General features: G+C 41.9%; 1 protein-coding gene across 1 annotated transcript in view; it reads right to left on the reverse strand.

Annotated features, from left to right (window-relative positions):
- Nucleotides 1–21,957, reverse strand: part of PRKN (parkin RBR E3 ubiquitin protein ligase) — a 729,755-nt gene that overhangs the window by 482,918 nt on the left and 224,880 nt on the right. The window contains exon 3 of the mRNA XM_075411660.1: nucleotides 868–1,108. Coding sequence (XP_075267775.1) covers nucleotides 868–1,108 — 241 coding nt within the window. The remainder of the gene's footprint in view (nucleotides 1–867; nucleotides 1,109–21,957) is intronic.

Raw genomic sequence — 21,957 nt, forward strand, 5'->3', positions numbered from 1 at the left:
GGCCCCCAACATAAGAAGGACATGGATGTGTTGGATTGGGTCCAGAGGAGGGCCACAAAGATGATCCGAGGGCTGGAGTACCTCTCCTATGAGGACAGGCTGAGGGAGTTGGGGCTGTTCAGCCTGGAGAAGAGAAGGCTCCAGGGTGACCTTACAGCAGCTGCCAGTGCCTGAAGGGGCCGACAGGAAGGATGGAGAGGGACTTTTCACAAGAGTGTGTATTGATAGGACAAGGGGAAACGGCTCTAAACTACAAGAGGGCAGATTTAGATGAGATATTAGGAAGAAATTCTTCACCATGAGAGTGGTGAAACACTGGCCCAGGCTGCCCAGAGAAGCTGTGGCTGCCCCCTCCCTGGCAGTGCTCAAGGCCAGGTTGGATGGAGCTCTGAGCACCCTGGGCTGGTGGAAGATGTCCCTGCCCATGGCAAGGGGGTTGGAATGAGATGATCTTTAAGGTCCCTTCCAACCCAAACCACTCAATGGTTCTATGATTCTATAAGCTGCCCAACATTCTAGTTAAGGAAAGTTCCACAATGGGAATTTTACAGAGACTTTTTTTTTGCCTTCTCATAGACCTCTGGGATTTTTGCCGGCTTTTAATAATTTGTAAAAATATTAGCGTAATACAAGTGAGAGACAGGAACAACACCAGAAATCACCCCGTTTATCCACAAAGCAAAATTATTTTGCTAGAAGACATATCAGATGCTTATCACCTCTTAATATAGTTGCATTTTCTGTTTAATAACTAAAAGAAACCATATGTTGGGTTTCTTTACTGTGGTATAGCACTGTTCACCCTAAGAAAAAAAACAGACAAATGTTCAGCTCAGTGTATTCAAATGTATCAAACCACTTCTTTACCTGATTTTTCAGAGGGAAGAGAAATGCTGTTTTTCGTAGTATCCAGAACAACAGCCAACCCTGCAGAGAGTGATGGGAGGATGCTGGTGCTGAGATCTACACGAGTTAGACTTTCAGGTTCTCTTTCCAAGGCTCTTGGAATACCTCCAGTATGGTTATCTTCTGTCTCATCCTTGTTCTGACTGTTCTTCTGTGGACTTTGAACAATATGAACGATACTGTGCTGAGCCAAGTCACAGTTCTGCAACAAAAAACCAAAAATCCCAATAAATAATTAATTGTGACATAAGGGACAGAATCCCTCTATGTCCAATTTGCTATTTGTTAAATGGTCTCCAAGCCATTTTGTGTAGAATTTCAGCATGCGGTAATGGAGTTTAAAGCAAAGTGACAAGTGTAAATTGCTGGAATTAGGATTACTTGCATTGGCAAAAGGGTCACAACACTTACAAATTCTAAACATTCAACAAGGAAATGGTGGATCAGAGCCAACAGCTCCACATAAGTCTGGTTTATTGGCACAAAGTAAAAACTCCAGAGGGACCACTTCTAAATTAATTGCTAAGAATATTCATTACTTTATACGCATTTGCACAGATAATGCTGATACAGACTCTTCATGCAGCAATTTAGGGTCAAATTGGACAATCATAGAGAGTTCATGACCAAGCTACTCCAACTTGTAAACGGAAACGGAAACAGGGATGATGATGTTACCGATGAAGACTGATATTTATTACTTGTCCCTAACGTAATTTTAAATCTAAATGTGGCTTTAGTTGTACAGTCAGTAGGAGTTTCCCATTGTCTCCAAAGACGACATTTAACTGTTGACTTCAGAATTAGAGAAAGCTTGTGGAAGATTTCATGATCCCTACAGTCTTTGCTGGTAAAACAAAAGGACTGCTACCCACTTTAGCCCAAGAGGTCTCACATATACATAAATACCTCCTTTTTCTCAGTTCTCATCAGAGGTGATTCTTAGACAGTCTTTCCAGATCTTGTGTCTTAGAAAAAAAAGCAGGCTGAAAAAGGTTTTTCCATGGTAAATCAGGATAGAATTCACATTTTGTTCAGCATTTTCCTAGCGCAGAGCAGGAATGCAAAATATTGCCTTAGAACTAGAAATGACAGAGATTTTAGATGGCCTAGCATTAATGAAGGGCTTTCAAGAAAGATTTGCATCGATCTTTCCATAGCACACCTTGCAACAAAAATTGTTCTTTTTTGGGTGATACTTCCTGGAGATCCACACCTAATTCTCCAGTGTCATAAATCAATCACATACAAACATCAACCTACACACAAAGAAGTTTGAACTTCTCTCAAGAAAACAAATTTCTAAGTCTTTGCAGCACCATTAGGTTGGCCTACATTAAAATGTCCAGACAGACTGCTGGTTACAGAAAGAGAATACAGAACATTTGTCTCCATATCTGCACCATATTTAAAATTTTTAGTTTGTATTTGCAATTATTACACGCACTTTTAATTACAAAAGATTCCTTTACAGATATTTTAGTGCCATTTATACCCTTGTTATTATCCCACTCTCTCTCTTCTACCACTTTTTCTCCTCTGGTCTCATTTCTGTTTACTGGTTTTCCTTCATTCCCTTGCATTATTTCTCAGTACTTCCTCCTCCACCCTTTCTTTCTTTCTTATGTAATGCAGTTCTAAAAGACAAAAAACTGTTTGGGGTTTGGTTTTTTTTAAATAGAATTTTTAATAACGCAGTCTCTCCTTAATGAAGCAGTAATCAGCCAGCAGAGATTTGTCAGAGCAAGGATACTGCAGTCTTAATATTCAAACAAATTAGTTATTAGATTTTAACTTCAAAACATTATGCTGTTTAATAACATATGAGAAATTAATAATGAAATTAATAACCTAGGTGAATGTGGAGCTCAGAAGTGATTTGCTCAGTTACCACTAGAATTACAAAGGGAAATAGGCATACATGTAAAAACTCACAATCTTGGAAACCCCTAATCAACTGTCAATCAGTCAAACCATGTTCTAATGAGCATCTCTTCTGGCTGTTTTGCTTGCTTAAGCAGCCTCTGTCCTGCCTTTTATTTTTTCTCACCATCTACCATCCTTCTCAGTTTGTTTCTTTGTAAAGTTTGCATCAGTTCCCTGATTCAGTGCATAGCTTGACGCCGTGCTACAGTCACACTGAGGGGATGGCGCAGAAGAGAGAATAAGAGGGGTGGCAAGGGCTACTTAGATCAAATGAAATGCCCCTGCAAAACCATAACGTTTTTCAACCACTCTTGCTTGATCTTGACTGCTGTACACATTTAGATGCACGGTTTAAATTGATTGTTCTTCAAAAAGTATAGGCTCCTTTCCAGTTGTTTTTGCAGGCTGGAAGGCATGTGGTTAGCTTAGAAACAAAGGAAAGGCTCACAAAATAGACCCCCCATCTTATCTACTCTTCTCTATCCAATAATGTCAAGAACCACATACTACAAAAAAAGATGTAAAATTTGCACTTTGGGCAATTATACATCCATACGACCATAGCAATGGCCTATTCCTGGATTTCTCTTAATGAAAGTTTTCATTTTAAAAGGGCAGGTGAACATGTTGTATCTTAGCTTTCTCACATCTCTTTTCCAAAAATAAGAAAAACCTTCAGAACATTGAAAGCCACTACTGATGATGATAATGTAAGTCATAGACACAGGAAAGCTTAATGAGCAGATCCTAGGATAAGTTTTCAGAGACAGCAGCTAGGAAAACCAAACAACATCCTTTGCTTTTTACGCTGGGTATATATGATACAGAAGTCACTGAGCAGTAATAAACATGGAATCCCAAATCTTTAGTTTTGTAACGTTGTTTCTGACTACAGTTGGCTTGCGTTTGAAGGAGGAAAGTAATCCTCAGCCTTTGCAAGAAAATTGAGAAGACAGTACAAGATTAAAAAAAAAGGGTTCTGACCATATCTTAATTGCGAAAACAAGAATATCACCAAGCAGTTCCCAGAATTAGGGTGATTAATGCTTTATAGCAGACCACGTTTCACAGATCAGAGATGGGCTAGGTCTGCAGCTTTTTTCTCGGAGAAAACAGGTAGAATTCAAACTATTTCTGTAAATGTTTAGGTTTTGCCTTAGGTTACTATTGTAACACAAATCTAAGATACAGTTGTTTATGTCAATGTCACTTCCATTTTCTTCATGTATTTGTTTTACGCCTCAGGAAACATTTCTTTTGAGAGCATCTATTATTAATGATTCTAGAGATATTGTCTTGTTTTATCTGTTGATCCAAATTAATGCCTGCGATCCGAATTCCAAAGGGAAATTCTGCAAGTGTATATATTTTAAATCATGAAGTATCTCCTTGCACTAGAGCAAAGGGAACTGAGAAGATCCAGAAGCTATGAAACTCAGTATTAAGGACTGGTTCTTTACAGAGAATGGGTTTTGGCCAACTTGGAAAAATGAATTCATAGCAGATGAAATTAAAACTTTTTTTTCCTTCAAACCTTTTGCTTTCATATTTTTTTCTGAATTCTCAGGTTGAATTTCACAAGGCTGAATCAGCACATCCTGAGTGAATAACACAATATCCTTTGGTGCTGCCAGCTGTGGGCTGACTAGAAGGTCACTTCGGGAGACTGAGTTAAATTATGAAGAGGGAAAGGATAACCACATTCCATTAGCTCTGAAATCCTCTTGTTCTGACTTCTGCTTGGTATCTTCTTAACAATTTATTTTGACAGTAACATCAATACTGAAAGAAGTGTTCTCCGTCTAACAAATATGTAGCCCACTAGAGAAGTCATATTATATTTTCTGAAGTGAACACTTTATTTTGAAATGTTTTATTTAAAGAAACACGAGAGCAGAGAATATATTTAATTCAGATCTTTGGATTTGAATGTAAAAAAGCTAACTTCTTGTGGTGTTTTGTCATGAAAAGGAATTTGAAATATTTTCATGTGAACCACCAGTTCTGTTTTTTTCTGGTGTTTGGGGTTTTTTTCATTGCCTATCAAACTCAAAAAAACAATTGTTCACATTCCACTACCTAAGATCCGGTTCAAACTTTTCCTATTATCCGGAGAGAGGTATCTGCTGAATTTTCCTGAAGATTAGAAACTTCAGAGTCTTACAAATAAGACTCGAACACAGAACATATTTTTTCAAGTCTTTTCAATCTGGAAAATTAAGAAGTCATTAGTAGGCCAAAATTATTTTAGGAGGAATCCCTTCAAATTTCTGGAATATAAATAATAATGAAGGTATTAATTGCAGCTACAATTTCAATAATATACTAGAATATGTATCTGACTGTTTCTATTCAATTAGTGACTGTGTGACGTATGATGACAAGCTAACTATAGGAGAGAATAAGCAAAGGATTTCTAAGTGGGTTTCACAGAGTGGTTAATTCAGGTTAGCTATCAGGTGCCTCCTAACTCTGCATCCTACATCTGCTCAGAATGCAAGGTAGTGGACTTAGATGTATTTCAAATTAATAAAAAAATAATTTTATGTGAATCATTTACACGTGACTCACTGCATGTGAATTGCATACATAGACCTCTTCCTTATCAAAAGCTATCTCTAAGGCAATCACTGTCTTTCAGTATTTCCCAAATATTAGATTTTTTCCTCAATAGTTTGGGGTGGGGCAGAAAAACTTGCTGCAGTTCCAATTTTCATATCCTTTAGAGTCTGCAGATCCTGGCTAGGCTGTCCTAGAGTATGAGTGCAGGGGTGGGAAGGAACAGACTGACTCCCAGTCACATCCTGCCCTGGAAGACACCTGAAAGATGAGATTCTTGCATTCATGTGTTGCTAATGAAAACTTTTTTCTCCATCACAGAAGCCTAAAGTTCAGGGTAGTTCATGTGTTGGGAAAAAAATCACTTCTGTGCCATGAAACAAGAGACGTGAAGAAAAAGAAAAGAAAATAGACAGATGATGGCTAAACCAGTGTTTGAAATGAGTGCTTTAGGACTGCAACCAAAACCTAAGCAAATGTCTCTGAAAGATATTCCCATTACAAAAAAGCAAAATCTTCTTCAGACAAATCTGAAAACTGGGGATTTAGTGTTTCTTAAATGTTCAGTATGTCTTAATTTCAAAATAGACCTTCTGACATTATTCTTTATTACTCTCTCTCTCTCTTATGTGGTACCTTTTTTTAAGTACTGGTGGTCTTTGCAGGTATCTTATTCAAACCTCACTCTCACTGAGACATACGGTAATAAGATTTTTTACCATCCCACATGGAACTAAATACGTTAGACTCATTTTAGGGCCTGATAAAGTGACCCACACTGATGAAGTGCAACGCCTGCAAATTTTTGCTAATGTGACACTCTAAAGACTTTGTGAAACTTTCATCCAAAACCACAACAGCATTCCAAAAAATATTTTCATATCAAAAGACTAATCTGATGTTACCGTACTGGAAATATGATACAGGGTTTGTCCCTTCCTGTTTGAGAATAGCAGAGCAAAAGGCAAAAAAATTATTTTTACAGAGCCAAATGAAGTTTAGTGGAATCCAGGAAAGGCTCCTGAGTAACAAATCAGAGCCACTCTATAACCTCTCCTAGAGAAACATTCATGTTCTGAGAAGTTGTCACAGTCCTGATCGTGTTTGCAACTGATAATTCAGGATTAGAGCAAACAGTAAGGATAGGAGTAATATTGGTGTATATATTACTATGTATTTTCTCTTCTTTGTGTCATTGCTGAGCCACTCTCCATCATCTTTGAGAGGTCCTGGAGGACAGGAGAGGTGCCCGAGGACTGGAGAAAGGCCAATGTCACTCCAATCTTCAAAAAGGGCAAGAAGGAGGACCCAGGGAACTACAGGCCGGTCAGCCTCACCTCCATCCCGGGAAAGGTGATGGAGCAGCTTATCTTGGAGGCCATCATCAAGCAAGTGGAAGAAAAGAAGGTTATCAGGAGTAGTCAGCATGGATTCACCAAAGGGAAATCATGCCTGACCAATCTAATAGCTTTCTACGATGACATGACTGGCTGGGTAGACGAAGGGAGAGCTGTGGATGTTGTCTGCCTTGACTTCAGCAAGGCTTTCGACACAGTCTCCCATGATATCCTCCTGGGGAAGCTCAGGAAGTGTGGGCTGGATGAGTGGTCGGTGAAGTGGATAGAGAACTGACTGAATGGCAGAGCTCAAAGGGTTGTCATCAGCAGCGCTGAGTCTAGTTGGAGGCTGGTGACAAGTGGTGTCCCCCAGGGGTCAGTACTGGGCCCAGTCTTGTTTAACTTCTTCATCAACGACCTGGATGAAGAGTTAGAATGTACCCTCAGCAAGTTTGCTGACGACACCAAACTGGGAGGTGTGGTAGATACACCAGAAGGCTGTGCTGCCATTCAGCGTGACCTGGATAGGCTGGAAAGCTGGGCAGAGAGGAACCTGATGAGGTTCAACAAGGGCAAGTGCAGGGTCCTGCACCTGGGGAGGAAAAACCTCATGCACCAGTACAGGCTTGGGGTGGACCTGCTGGAGAGCAGCTCTGCGGAGAGGGACCTGGGTGTCCTGGTGGACGACAGGTTAACCATGAGCCAGCAGTGTGCCCTGGCTGCCAAGAAAGCCAATGGGATCCTGGGGTGCATCAAGAAGAGTGTGGCCAGTAGGACAAGGGAGGTTCTCCTTCCCCTCTACACTGCCCTGGTGAGGCCTCATCTGGAGTACTCTGTCCAGTTCTGGGCTCCCCAGTTCAAGAAGGATGAAGAGCTACTGGAGAGAGTCCAGCGGAGGGCTACGAGGATGGTGAGGGGACTGGAGCATCTCCACTACGAGGAGAGGTTGAGGGAACTGGGCTTGTTCAGCCTGAAGAAGAGAAGGCTGCGAGGGGACCTTATAAATGCCTACAAATATCTGAAGGGTGGGTGTCAGGAGGATGGGGCCAAGCTCTTTTCAGTGGTGCCCAGTGACAGGACAAGGGGCAATGGGCACAAACTGAGGCAGAGGAAGTTCCGTCTGAACATGAGGAGGAACTTCTTCTCTCTGAGGGTGACGGAGCACTGGAACAGGCTGCCCAGGGAGGTTGTGGAGTCTCCTTCTCTGGAGATATTCAAGACCCGCCTGGACAAGATCCTGTGCAGCCTACTGTAGGTGACCCTGCTTCGGCAGGGGGGTTGGACTAGATGACCCACAGAGGTCCCTTCCAACCCCTACTATTCTGTGATTCTGTGATTCTGTGATTCTTGTGAGACTGAACTTTCTGAAGACCTCTGTAAAGACTCTGTCCCATAAGCAAGTGCCAGGTGAGAGGAAGAAACTCCATCTACACTTTGTAAGGAAAGATAGGATCCTAAGATTCCTGAGACATTCACTTAAATGATAAATCTTACCATTGCTTTGAATTTCCACGTGGAACGTGATATACCCACTAGGAGAACTGCTTGCTACCTAGCTTTTATCAGGTACTTTTTTATGCAATGCCATACAAAAAGGGTTAATCCATACACATTCAAATTAAGACTCCATTATTCTTTAGCAAAGAGAACAATGGAAGTTGGACAAGAGGAAAGAGGTAGATATTGTGTGATTTACTACAGCTCCTTCAGCTACTGGTCCCTCCAGGTAGCAGGAAGCCTTCACAACATTTTACAAAAACAAAATCCTCTGACTTACAGCATAACACAAAAGGTCATATATTAGAAAGGTTCTGCTCTGAGTGATACTTTTTAAAGAGAAGTACAAGACTTATAATTTTTTACCGACTAGTCCCTTAATGAGTTAATAATTTGCTGGAAATGGAAATGTATTCAACTAATAGTATTTAAACTTTCTCAAAGTAAATTTAAACTAAATCAGAATTCCCCCTCTTCCTTCACTTACAAATCACTTTATGCTTCATTTCCATCTTTTTCACATTATAAGATGCAAAATCTTAATGTTAATTTCTAGCTCAGTGGAAGGAATGTGGACATAATTCTTAGTTAGGAACCTTACGGGGATTATTATTTTTTGTACACAATCTTATACCTTAGCAATACATATTTCCAAATAGCTTTACTAATACCATGACATTATTAATATAACTTTTCTTGAATGTAGACCTGCTAGCACAAATTCCTGAGAGATAAATTAATCCTTAAACTAAATAAAAATGTTTTCTTGGCTGCATATGACACAGTTCGCAACATTAAAATACCTGCTTATTGTTATTCCTTTTAAAACTCTGCATAATGATCTGCAAAAGACATACAAGGCAGCCAGACTTTCTGATACTATGTTTACAAAGCTATTAGTATCTCAACAGTGACATCCAGAACTTATCATGCTGATATAAAACGGAAGAGAAATACGGTCAAAGAAACACTAAATTCACATGAAACTTTTCTCCTCAGTAAATAAACAATTTTTTTCTTCTTGTAATTTCACATACTGTACACTAAGAAAAGCCTATAAAATTGCAATTTATTATAGTATCTGTATAGAAAGTAACAGATCAATGAAAAGTTTGTAAGACTAAATTAAAAATGAGTACTGTTAAGCTTTTGTGATTGTTTGCTTGCCTCCTAAATGCAGTTGAGTGCACCTCATTAGAATTCCATCTTCAGCACAGAACTTTCTGATAGAACTTTCACTCTCTAAACAAGGAATTTGGGAAATTCCCTACTCCAAGGAGTTCTGAAAGAATTCCTATGTACAGTTAATGCTTCACTGTGGAAAGTGAATTTTCATATGAATTTATTGCCGAGTGCATCAAAACTTTAATGCCTATCAATATTTATTTCAATTACTTCAACTAGTCATTCACAGATGTCTTCTTCATGCTTTATGGCCAGCGTCTGGTATACACCCCGACCAAAGAGCACTGTGGTCTTCTGCTTTTCCCACTGCATGCATCTACATACAAGTCTGAGGAGCTGCTATGAGAGCAGCCATAAATCAAGCTCAGTGGGCATCCTGTGTGGGTTTACTTGGTACTTCGTAACACACTAGTATAAACACGGACAAGAAATCAAGTATTTTCCAGAGCTTTCCCTGATTTCATCTGAAGGCTTGCTTTTAACCTAACAGTTATTATGCCAGGTGAAAATGGCCTTAGATTTGATTTTTGGCATATGCCTACCAAAAATATCCCAGCAGTCTAAGCAAACCTACTGGCCATTGCTGGAAAATCTCTGCACTGCAGTATCACACAGTACAGCTACACATCTAATTGGACTTCACTTTGGGGTAGAAGAGGCTGGGAAGGGTTTGCTAGAGGTATAGTTAAGTATGTTACAAACCAGACAGCTTACAGTTTCTTCACAATCCCTAATTGTAAGGTATGTGCCATATCAGAAAACACCCATTTAATAAAATAATCCCTATGGCCAGTGCATGTGGGCATAGTTTGTCACCTCTTTCCTTCCCATCCCATATGCAATCACTTCTTATTTTAAAAGGAAGAGCACAAACCAGGTGAATGCTAAGAAGATATAATATAAAGAATTAAAATTTGCTATTAACATGAAAGGATCCTTTTTTTCCTTCTAAGTAATCTGTGTGATTTTTCAAAAAATGTCTAGCATAAATGGAAAACATGATGGAAATGTGAATCCAGACTCCTGCTAAATAACCAACCTGTATATTAAATGTAGCACTACAAAAGAGAGGTGAGAAAGCCTTGTTGAGTCACAGATGAAAGATGTTTTTGAACATCAGTACAAGAGAATAACGACCCATAAAAAAGATAAAGGAAACCTGCTTTAAGAGTATGCTTTTATCCTCACCTGCTTCAGTTTCCCCCTGAGACCATTCAATTTTAAAATAGAAATCTTCAGTGACAACAGCATCAACCTATGATAGGGAAGATCAGTATTCAGATTTTGTTAGGAAAGCATAGATTATTAAGACAAACAAGGCTCCTGTAAACTAATTTGAAGATTGTTTGTATCACGGCCTTCTCTCTTGTGCATACATTCAGTTTGCAACATATCACATGCTTTTTATAGATGTGTCATAGATACGTTCTAACCCTTACTTTGAACATCTAAAAAATCTGGAATATTCAGATCTTTTCATGTGGATAACAAATTGTGTAATATGGATTCAGATCAAGATTCAGATTCTGAAAACCCATGCAGGAAGAATGGGAATCTATGAGCTTTCATGGAGAAGGGACATGTGTTGTGAAATTCAGTGGTGACAAGGCTTCAGAAACTAAAAGTTTTCTTGAGATGGAGGTTTCTTCAAGTCTGCCAGGCTATGCCTGCATTAGCAAGTAGCCAAGAAAGCAACTGAACTTGCATTACCAAGCAATGCAGACCAATAGAAGCAGCTCTCCACAAAAACAAAACAGCAAAACAGTTGGTGCTGAGGACCTGACATACACACTGAAGTTTGGGGGCTGAGGTTTTTGAAATGGTTGGGGTTTTTTTTTTAGTTTAGACTGCCTCTAGTCTCTCCTTAATGACTGCACACTCTTTTGCAGCTAGGGTGTAGTAGGTGAAGTCCTGAAATTCGTCTCCCTGTTTAGTGTCAGTCAGCAGGCATCTACTTCATTTGCTCTGGGGATGCTCCATGATACAAACCAAAGCATGGCAAATGGGGATGATCAGGAGATCCACTTCAGAAGCACACTCCTGATTCAAACTAAGACTCCAGTGCAGGCACATCCTAACTGCCTAATTCTGAGCTCCTGCCAAAGGCATCAGCAGACACATTTCAGATTATCTGAGGGGGGATACTACTGCTATTTAAAGGTAATAATTCTAGTAAAATTGATGCCCACAACAACTGGCTAGTCACAGACTTCTCTGCAGTGACTCGCTGGAAGTTAAGATTGTCTAGGTTTATATAGACTGAAGGAAACAGATAAAGGTACCATAGCACGACTAAATGAAGATTAGTAAATGTATGCTGCTTTCTGTTCAGAACCAAACCACTTCTCTTTAAAAGATTAGTTGACCATTTTTCTTACAGGGTGGAGATTCAACAGGTTTTACAACAATTGTCAACTATTTCTTTCTACCAGTGTATCTAGTAAAACCACCACAATAGTTTCTCCAGAGGACCAGACACTTTGCTAGCTCCACTAAAAATCAATTTTAAAAATCTAGCATTTTAAAAAGAATGGTTGTTCCAAGAAAGTATACAAACTCTGCGAACTTTCCTTAGCAGTGGGAATTAAGCTTTGTAAGCCTGGATTTGGAAACCATCTCTGTCTTAGAGCTGAACAAACAGTACAGTACAGACACATTTTAAAGTTGGAAAACAGGTAATTCAACCACACAATAAAGGGAAGAAAAAAACCCAGACAAAACAAATGACTCTCACACTTTAATAAGAAAGAGCATAGAGACTACCAGCACAGCTCCTAGCTCTGTGACCGGAATTGGCACGTCAGAACCCAGCACGCGTCATCCCTGTCTTTTAGCACGCTTTTTATCAGAGTGGATGGACACTCCAACAGGTAAGATGCAACCCTCACCCTCACCGCACCTCTTTGTGTTAATTATTGTTTCATGGTGTGAGAACACTTTTTGACTTCAGCTGGGGACTGGCTTTAACAGTCCTGGAATTTTCACCTTACCGAGAAGTAAGAGTCAACGTTGCTCTTATCCCTGCAAGGGTGAACACTGTAATTCGTGGTACAGATGCTACAAATTCCGCTTCCTAAAGCTCTTTGATCTTGTCCAGCCTCAACTTCGGTCCCTCTCAAAAAGTGACCGAGAATATTCATGCCAATCACCAGCACAAAGTCACATTCCATTTTCTTTTTCTTTTATTCTCTTCGCCTTGAGTGAGAAAAGCTCTGAAGTGAATTCAGTGACAGTATGTGCATGTTTAGAAGCACACAGTTAAGAGTGATCCGGAGCTTATATTTACATGCTTTTATCCGTGTCCACTCAAACGACGGTAGAGTTGGCTGGCTGCAATTAACAGGATGCAAAACTGAAACCCTTACAAGTATAGCATAAAATATCCTCCTTTCTTCAAAGAAGCTACCACTGGAACTGAAAACAGAAAATATGCAGAGGAAACAGGGATGGGCTGGTTTGAGTGGATAGGGAGGGCCACAGATCTGGGAGCTCTCCTGTGTTTCTAGCAAGGAAAGGAATTTCCCTTCTTTAATACTGACATGTGTAGGTTAAACACAAGGGAAAGCAGGTAGAAACCTGAAAATTTCAATAAATTATCACATATTTCATCTCTAAAATGTGTGGAAATGTGTATTTTTTTTATTCAGGTAGAGGACTGCAATTCAGTTTACTTGGGTTCTAGTACCAGTCATACTCCAGATCATCCACGTCTTTCACAACTTTAGGTATATTTGTTCCTCTACTTTGACCTTCTCTTTTCCTAAAGTAGGAAAATCAAATGTATAAAAATATTTTAATAAAGCAAACTCACAAATAAAATAAGATTTTCAATACTATTACATCAGTAAGAAATTACCAATTACTGCTTTCACTTTTCCTGTGACTGGGGAGGGAAGAACAAACGAGGCCAAAGGACACAGCGTTACCTGCAGATAACGATGGTCACTGCTCTGGTTTTGGACTGTGTGTCACAAGGCACTGGCAGTTCCGGATGGCTTTCTGGATACAGCGGGATGTGGCTCCCGCACGAAGCGAGCAGGATGAGAGCGACAGAGTGCCAGCGCTGAGCGCCAGAGCTCCGGGCGGAGACGAGCAGGCGGAGGGGGATCAGAGAGAAGCAGGCTGCCGGCACCGTGCCCGGCCTTCCCCGGGACAGGCCCGACAGGCAGGCGGGACGAAGCACAAGGAGGACTCCCCATCCCCTCCCCGCCTGGCTCAACAGCGACCTGAGGGACAAGGCGATGGGACAAGGGCCTGCCCGGCACGGCAGGCGTGTCTCCTCCACACCTGCCCCACCTTCTCAGGGCCCACGCACCACCCGCATGAGGCCTGCGAGTGGAACCCAGCAATGAGGACGACACTTCGTCTAAGCTTGGAGGTGTCGCCAAGGTTAAATTGGCTTACGCCCTGTGTCAAAATTCCTTCCAAAAAGAAGAAAAGATGGGTCATTGTCATGGGAGCCTGCCTTCTGCAGGGAACAACAGGCCCAACACGCAGCCCAGACCCACTTCTTAGGGGAGTCTGATGCCTCCCTGGGGCCCGGGTTAAAGACAGGAACAGAAAGCTTCCTGCCTTGGTACAGCCCTCAGATTACCATCCATTATTGATTTTTCAGGTAGGCAGCAATGAAGTTGCAACAAGAAGCCCAAAGGCAATCAATCTCTCTTGATTCAGGGCCTTGGGACAACTGGTGAAAGACTCAGCAGCAGAAATAGTGCTCTTTTCTGTCCTTCCAGTTGCATGGAATGATGAGGGAAGAAACAGGAGGAGCCACCAGATCAATACCTGGCTCCAAGCCTGGTGTCACCAGCGGGATGTTGGGTTCTTTGATCATGGGTTGGTTTACATGACACCAGACCTGCTGGACACAGACAGGGTACAACGCGGGGGGGAAAGGAGCTTTGTGTAGGAGTTAGCAGGACTCACTGAAAGAGCTTTAAAGCAGATTTGAAGGGGGAAAGTGAGAAAACCAGGCTCACTAGAGGTAAGACCGGGGGCAGCGCGTTAACGTTTGAGGGATGGTGTGCTAGCAAGGTTCCTTTGGTCTGCCATGTCAGGGGAGGTAGTTGATGGAGAGCCATACAACAGCAAAGACACAAGGGTTATTGATGTGTTAGAAACCATGGAAAGGCCTGAGAATGGTCATGTAGGAATTAGGGCTTCTCCCCTATAAAAGGTGGTGGGATTAACAGCCCAACTGAAGGGCATCTACACCCAGGCATGCAACAGGGGCAACAAACAGAAGGAGCTGGAAGCCATCGTGCAGCTGGAAAACTATGATATAGATGCCATCACAGAAACATGGTGGGATGACTCGCGCAAGTGGAGGGCTGCAACGGACAGCTATAGACTCTTCCGGAGGGACATGCAAGGAAGGAAAGGCGATGGGGTAGCCCTGTATGTTAGGGAGTGTTTTGATTGTCTAGAGCTTGATGATGGCAACGATAGGGTTGAGTGCCTATGGGCAAGAATCAGGGGGAAGGCCAGCAAGGCAGGTATCATGCTGGGAATCTGCTGTAGGCCTCCCAACCAGGATGAAAAGGATGAAATATTTTATAAGCAGCTGGGGGAAGTCTCACGATTGCTGGCCCTTGTTCTCATGGGGGACTTTACCTTACCAGATGTCTGCTGGAAATACAATACCGCAGATAGGAAACAGTCCAGGAGGTTCCTGGAGCGTGTGGAAGCTAACTTCCTGACACAGCTGGTGAGTGAGCCAACCAGGGAAGACGCCCCTTGTTTGCGAAGAGGGAAGGACCTGTGGGTGATGTGATGGTTGGAGGCTGTCTTGGGCATAGTGATCACAAAACAAGAGAGCTTTCGATGCTTGGAGGAGTAAAGAGGGGGGTTAGCAGAACAGCTACCTTGGACTTAGGAAGGGCAGACTCTGGCCTATGTAGGAGCCTGGTTGACAGAGTCCCTTTGGAGGCAGTCCTGAAGGGCAAAGGAGTCCAGGAAGGCTGGATGTTCTTCAAGAAGGAAAACTTCAAGGCACAGGAGTCTTGCCAGTCTTAGCACAGAGACCCACATTAAATTGATGCAAGTTAAATCACAGTAATTTCCAGATATAAACACCAGAAAATAAGTTAGAACCTTATTAGCAACCTAATGGGCTGTATATACAGCCACAAGGCACTCCTAAAAATCATGGAATTCTTTTCTATAAAGCTTTATGTATAAAAACCTTTAAAAAAATCCTGAAAACCATACAGATACTACAACAAGAGGTCAGTGTTCTAAAAGATGAGACTGCTATACTTGTAAACCTGTGCTGTCATTTTCTGACAGCAGTCACCAGTGACAGTACCCCCAATGTACCTGAGGAAAAAAAACCGTAAGAAGAAATGGATAAAAGGCATATTTTCCAAATTATGTTCTAAACCCTTAAAAAACTTCAATTCAGTGTTTGTATTAATCATAATACATTAGCACTTCAGGAGCTGCGGCAGAACAGAACAACTTATCTGGGCAGTGTTGATATACTCGCAAAGACAAAATCATGCAATTCACTATTAAAAGCTGTCTTCTCATGGTAAAAATAAAAGCTAATTTTAATCTGTGCTCCAAAAGTTGCACAAATCAGTGGGTGATAGAAATGCAAACATAGTTATACGTATTTAAGTTACACTTAAAGGTTTCTCTAAATGAACATATGCAAATGCTTGAAGCCCAAAGGCAGCTCTTTCTTGCACTCAGGACATTTACATAGCTTTCCAAGCTAATATTTAATCTAGTATACAGTAAAACATCACTAATTACTTTCATGAATTCCTAACATCCTGTGAGACGTCTTTTCTCTCTAAGCTGCAAACATAGTCTTCAAATACGTTCCCCATAAATATAAGTACAACGATTTTGACTCTACAGTGCCCTTATTGTAAGAAAAAAAAGTTTTTATTTTTCATCTTACAGCTTAACACTGTTTTTTGTAATTTCAAAGAATACTACAAAATCATACTTTGGCAGGAAGAATTTGGGGGCAGCAAGGCACAGGAGGATTACGACGCAAAGTCCAGTCAAGGAACTGGTGTGCTCTATAGCAGTAATGTGGTAAGAAGAGAGGAGTTGCCACAGTGGATCACCCATAAGGGTCTACACCTCACTCACTATCAATTGCTTCACGGGAAAACTATAAGGAACTCTGCAGAAGGCTGTTACAGCAAAATTTACCCACAGAAGGCTTTTTTGCCTAACACCTGTAATATTAGTGTGGGGATGCATTAATTTCCTAGTCTTTCTAGATACTTTCGTTATGCGTACACAGATGTATAGTTTTATAACACAATGGAAAACCTCTTGGAAACCTACCACCTTGATTTCCAATGGGCCTGTCCACATGTTGGCTGTAACGACGTTTTTTCCTCAAACTACAGCACCCATACTCTAAACTCCCACTGCATCATGCACACGAAACAGCTGAATGAAAATTTCTCATCTATAGGCACTTTATAGCTGTTATGTTATACATGTTTATCACGCCCCTTCGCTGATTTTCTCTCTCACATTAACATTCCAAGTGTTTTCAGTTTCTCTTCTGTTTTCTGTGGTACTAGTGATTATATATGGCCCACAACTCACACCACAGCTGGTATTCCGAGCTGACCTCAAGCAACTGGTTGTTGTAGTAGCCCTGCAACATGTCAGCAAAAGTCAAAAAAAGCACTAAGAACCATGGCAGCATCTGCACTGCTAACGTCTAGACCGAACAGTAATACGGTGTGGTGCAATTTTAACAGATAATGCACCTCCGCTTCATGGAGCCTTCTTTTTCCCCTAATCTTGCATTTTGTATTTATTTTCCTGTTTGTTTAAAATTACACATAAAATCAAGTCCCACATGACACAAGAATTCTACAAGAATATTGCAGAATACCTACACAAGTAATTTCTTTTATTGATTTAAACCCCTAGGGTCTACTTCATGGATTACAGAAGAACTAAAAAGGGCAGACGGCCCTGGCACCAGTCAATGAAATTTAACACAAATCCATGGAAGGGAATTCATCTTACTGAGGTTATCTCCAATACTGTTTACAAATACTGACTCTTTGTGCGTTAACATAGGCCCTCTTTGCTATGAAAGATAGTTTTATGCCTGCTCTCATACCAGATGGGCATCCAAGTATTTTATAAAAGATGACAGAAAAATTACATTATGTAAAGGTGGGAAGAGGCAGACTAATATAAAAACAGAAAAAAAAAGGATGAAAGTAATGAATTTGCCTGAACCAATCCCGTATTTCATGACCTCATCATGTAGAAGCTGCCTAGCTATTTTGCAACAAGCGATAAATATTAAAATGAAATTTTTTTGCATGTCTTATCAAAAGCTTCCAATATCAATTGTTTTCACAAATGTTTTCTCCTGGAAGTAGTGAATAGCCTCCTCATCAATATTTTATCAAAAGCAATCTTGTTCTGATTTCACTCTTATCAGCAAAGCTTCTCTCTTTCCTTTGTTGTTCTTCTATTATTTTTTTTTTTCCTTTCTTGGCAGAAGGTGCATGAATATCATTTCGCACTTCATTGTGGCTGCACCTCCATCGATCAGGAAATAAAAAGAAAGTCTGAACGATATGTCACAACCTTGCAGAGCTCCGAACAACAAAAACATATGTAATGATTCCACTGTACCCAGTAGGAACAAAGGAGGAAAGCACGCGTGCATGCCCACACGAATATGTTAATATTACTTTTTACAAGGAACGCTTCCACTGCCAAATATTTATATGAAGAGAAAATGAAGATTTAAACAGAGGACTTGCTTTCCAGATACCTTCCCGACATGCCCCCCCAGCCTGCGGAGAAGACGTGCGCTCCGAGCTCCAGTGCAGCGTGGCACTCGGGCGCTCGGCCCACCCGCCACACGGGACACACCTGCAGGCTGTCGGCAGCGGGCCCTGTGGCGGGCGCCACGCCGGAGGCCGCCATGGGCTACCCCACGCCAGCCCCAGCTGAGCCTGGCCGCCTCCGGAGCCGGCGACAGCAACACGCGGCGTGTCAAAACTGCGGCCAGGCTCCCCGGCTCCAGCCCGTTCCTGAAAAACCTGCCGCCGCCGAGGGGAGAAAGGCGCTCATGGAGACAGATGGCTAGAGGCACGTGGCTGAGGAGGCAGCTGGAGGTGTGCTGCCAGAGGTGCTGTAGTGCAGACCTGGCCAGTGCCACTCTTGGCAGGACGGTCCCCATGCCAAGAGGGTTATTCACAGGGCAGCTCAGCCCACAGGCAAGCCGTGCCAGGGCGGGAGGACCCCTGAGGCGCTGCAGTCCGTGGGCAACCCATGCTGGGGAGGGACGAGGGACGCCTCTGAGGGACTGAAGCGCGTGCATGGCCCGTGCCAGGCAGGGATACTCAGAGCGAAGGAGAGACAAAGGAAAACCAGCAAGAAGGGTTGAATAAACCCCTATGTACCCGACCCCAGCCGCCCACACTGCCCACCGCCTCGCCAAAAGGACCCGGAGGGACTGAGCACAGCCTGCGGTGAAAACACGGGGACTTCAGGTTGAGGCGGGGGAGGGGGTGGGGGGGAACGGGGAACGGGCGATGAGGTGTTTACTTACGTCTGTTCATTTATTTTCTGTTTCTACTCAAAACTCAACTCAGTGGTCGGAAGCTTGTCTTAATTGACAAAAAATTAAATTTAGTAAAAATTCCCTGAGTCCAGACTGTTTTGCCTGCAAGACTTGCTTGATCTCCTTGAACCCACAATGCGATGAGAACCATTCAGTCTGAAGGCTCATTTCAAACATCACCTAGGACTATGGGGAAAGAAAATCTTGTGAACAAACACCGTATGTTTTCTCCTGCTAAACCTGGACTGCAACAAAGGTTTCAATATATCTGGACAAGATCCTCAGTTTGTACAAATAAACGTAATTCCAAAAGTCTCACAGCACACCGAGGCCAGTGCGCAGCGACGGAGCTCCAGAACACAGTGAGCTGCTGCAGGGACTGAAGCTTGAATGTACAATGATTGCCACGGTAGAGGGGAACAGGCTGCAAAATTCCCCATTCCTGACTCCTGAAAGAAAAAAGCCGACAAAAACCATAAATAAAACTACCTTAAGAGAAAAGGGAAAAAAGTTACAAATGAAATTAAATTAATGGGCAAACGACTGGGGGCTTGTGCTCCCCACACAAGTGCTGTGTAGGTGGCTGCTTCGAGCGTGTGCGTCAGGTTGCTCCTGCCCCTCACAGACAGAACCTCGTCTTGACTATCCCAGACAGAGGAGCATTACAGAGAAAAAGTGCCTCCTTTTGGTGAATCCCTAAATGAGATTCAAGCAGCTCCAACCAGGTTCTCAGCTCCTGGGCTGCGAAGGAGAAAAGTTTCACGGCAGGAAAGTGTTAAGCTGAATCAGGGGACAAACAATCCCAGTGACAGGACCATCCCAGAGCCTCACCTTGTCATGGTGTCTGCTCGCACAGGCAATAGGTGTGTGAGGACAGATGGAAGACAGGCTGGAGGCCTTGGTCATTAGGCACACAAATTGCTGGGTTTTAGGCACATGTTTTGACTTGATCTCACCCTGCACAAAGGTGGCAGACTTGTAGCATGGCGAGAGAACGCCAGAGAAAAGCTGATGGCTTGTCAGTGTTGACTCTGGGGTGAAAGATTCCAGAGAGAGAGAGTGCTATATGGTCACGCGTGTCACACAGAAGGTGACAAAAGAATGATCGTTCGCTCTTAAACAATAAGAAGGCAGACGATGAAAATGCCAGGTAAAGGCTGTAATTTTTCATACAAAATTTTGCATTTTATTTGTTTGTAGCTACCTTGCCTCAGGGTACGTGGAGGCTGGGGGGTGGGTGGGTGTGTTTGAGGGTTAGAAGGTCACCAGCAGACAGGAAAGCAGATAATTTATCTCTAAAAAACAGCACTGTGTGAGGACGCTTTCCTGTTAAGCTATTTATATTTATCCCTGGAGTTTTTTTAAAACCATTCCTATATCTGATGAGATGCCTACAGGATAGGTTGGCAGATTTGGTGAAGACTTTTCTGCCTAGGTGAGGTGTTAGTAACGTAAAAGCAGAAAAATTTCTCTTTGTAGTGAAAGCTTAAATATGCCAAATGCAAACATTTAACATTTTCATCATGCTGCTGATGAAAACAGTAAAAATTTTGCTAACTGGAGGCTGCAGACAAAGTACATATGATGCTTTCTCATCTGGAAGTCAGCAGTAGCTACGAGGCTCAAGCTGAAGTTGTCCACCATTTCTTCCTCAGGCAAATCTCTCAAAATGCCCCTCCCTTTGATTTTCTCATGTAACATGAACTCAGCAGCAGATTTTGCAATCAATGGAGAAGGTCTCCAAGATTTGAGCATTGAAAGTAAATATGCTATTTTTTATAAGAAACTAATCTTTCAGGTAGTTGTAGAGAGTGATAAGTTTCCCCCTCAGCCTCCTCTTCTCCAGACCAAACAGCCCCAGCTCCCTCAGCCACTCCTCACACGACTTGTTCTCCAGACCCCTCACCAGCCTCGTTGCCCTTCTCTGGACATGATCCAGCCCCTCAATGTCCTTCTGGTAGTGAGGGGCCCAGAACTCAACACAGCACTCGAGGTGGTAAGCAAGTTGTTTATGTTTCAGAGGTGTTCTTTAATTGAGTGTTCCAAATTTTCTATGTTTATCTTGAGACTTAAATACTGTGCAATAAATAAGTCTTGGCAGTCAAAATACTGTGCAGCAAGTGGGAAAAAATTGAAGAGCTTATCTTTACAAAACCCCAACTACTCTGTAGAAAACAGCAGTCTGTCTGGGAGATCAAGATTTTAGATCTTTAGGAGATCTAAAAATCTAGATTTCCTCTAAGCCTTACTAGGTTATAGCGCATTCTTCTGTTCCTTGTTTAGCCCATGACAAATGCATCCTGACAGAAATCCTGTCTTCTTTGCCTTCTGCTTTACTTGGCTGTCCCTTACTCAGAGGAGACAGGCTAGAGTGTTTCTAGCGCTTGTATGGAGGACGAAAAAAACCAGCTTATTTAGGGGACCGGCTATGATGGACACCTTCCTGTTTGTGTTTGAAACTGATTAAGACAACAGTAATTTCAAGTTCACCTGCCTCACTCAGGATATTGAAGAGATCTGAAAAAAAAATCATTTAAAAAACTTTGCCAGACATAAGAAAAAGCCATTTGGTTTTCTCTGCATCATAGTTATGTGAGATATATTATTTATGCTATTTTATTTGCTAGATGGTCATATTTAGAAGGTTGCTATTTTTACAGGGCTTTGGCTGTTACCAGATTGGTATGGAACTGGATGTAGATGACCATACAAATAGTCATCACTAACTTCATTAGCAGCAAAGAGGGTCGTATCTTCATATACCCAGAGTAAACAAAAGAGACAACATGCAGTTGGCTAAACTCAGTCCATCATGGGAACCTTCAGAATGTCATAAAAATAAAATCTGGTTCTGAACTACAGCTCTAACACTTTACACAGCAATTATTATTTTGGTCTCTGAAATCTTTTTGAGAGCTTTAATCATGAAGGAAGTGCTAAAACTTTTTTTTTCTTTTTTTTTAATACAGCAAACCC

Source organism: Opisthocomus hoazin, chromosome 2, assembly GCF_030867145.1.
Source record: "Opisthocomus hoazin isolate bOpiHoa1 chromosome 2, bOpiHoa1.hap1, whole genome shotgun sequence".
In the NCBI taxonomy this organism is placed as follows: Eukaryota; Metazoa; Chordata; class Aves; order Opisthocomiformes; family Opisthocomidae; genus Opisthocomus; species Opisthocomus hoazin.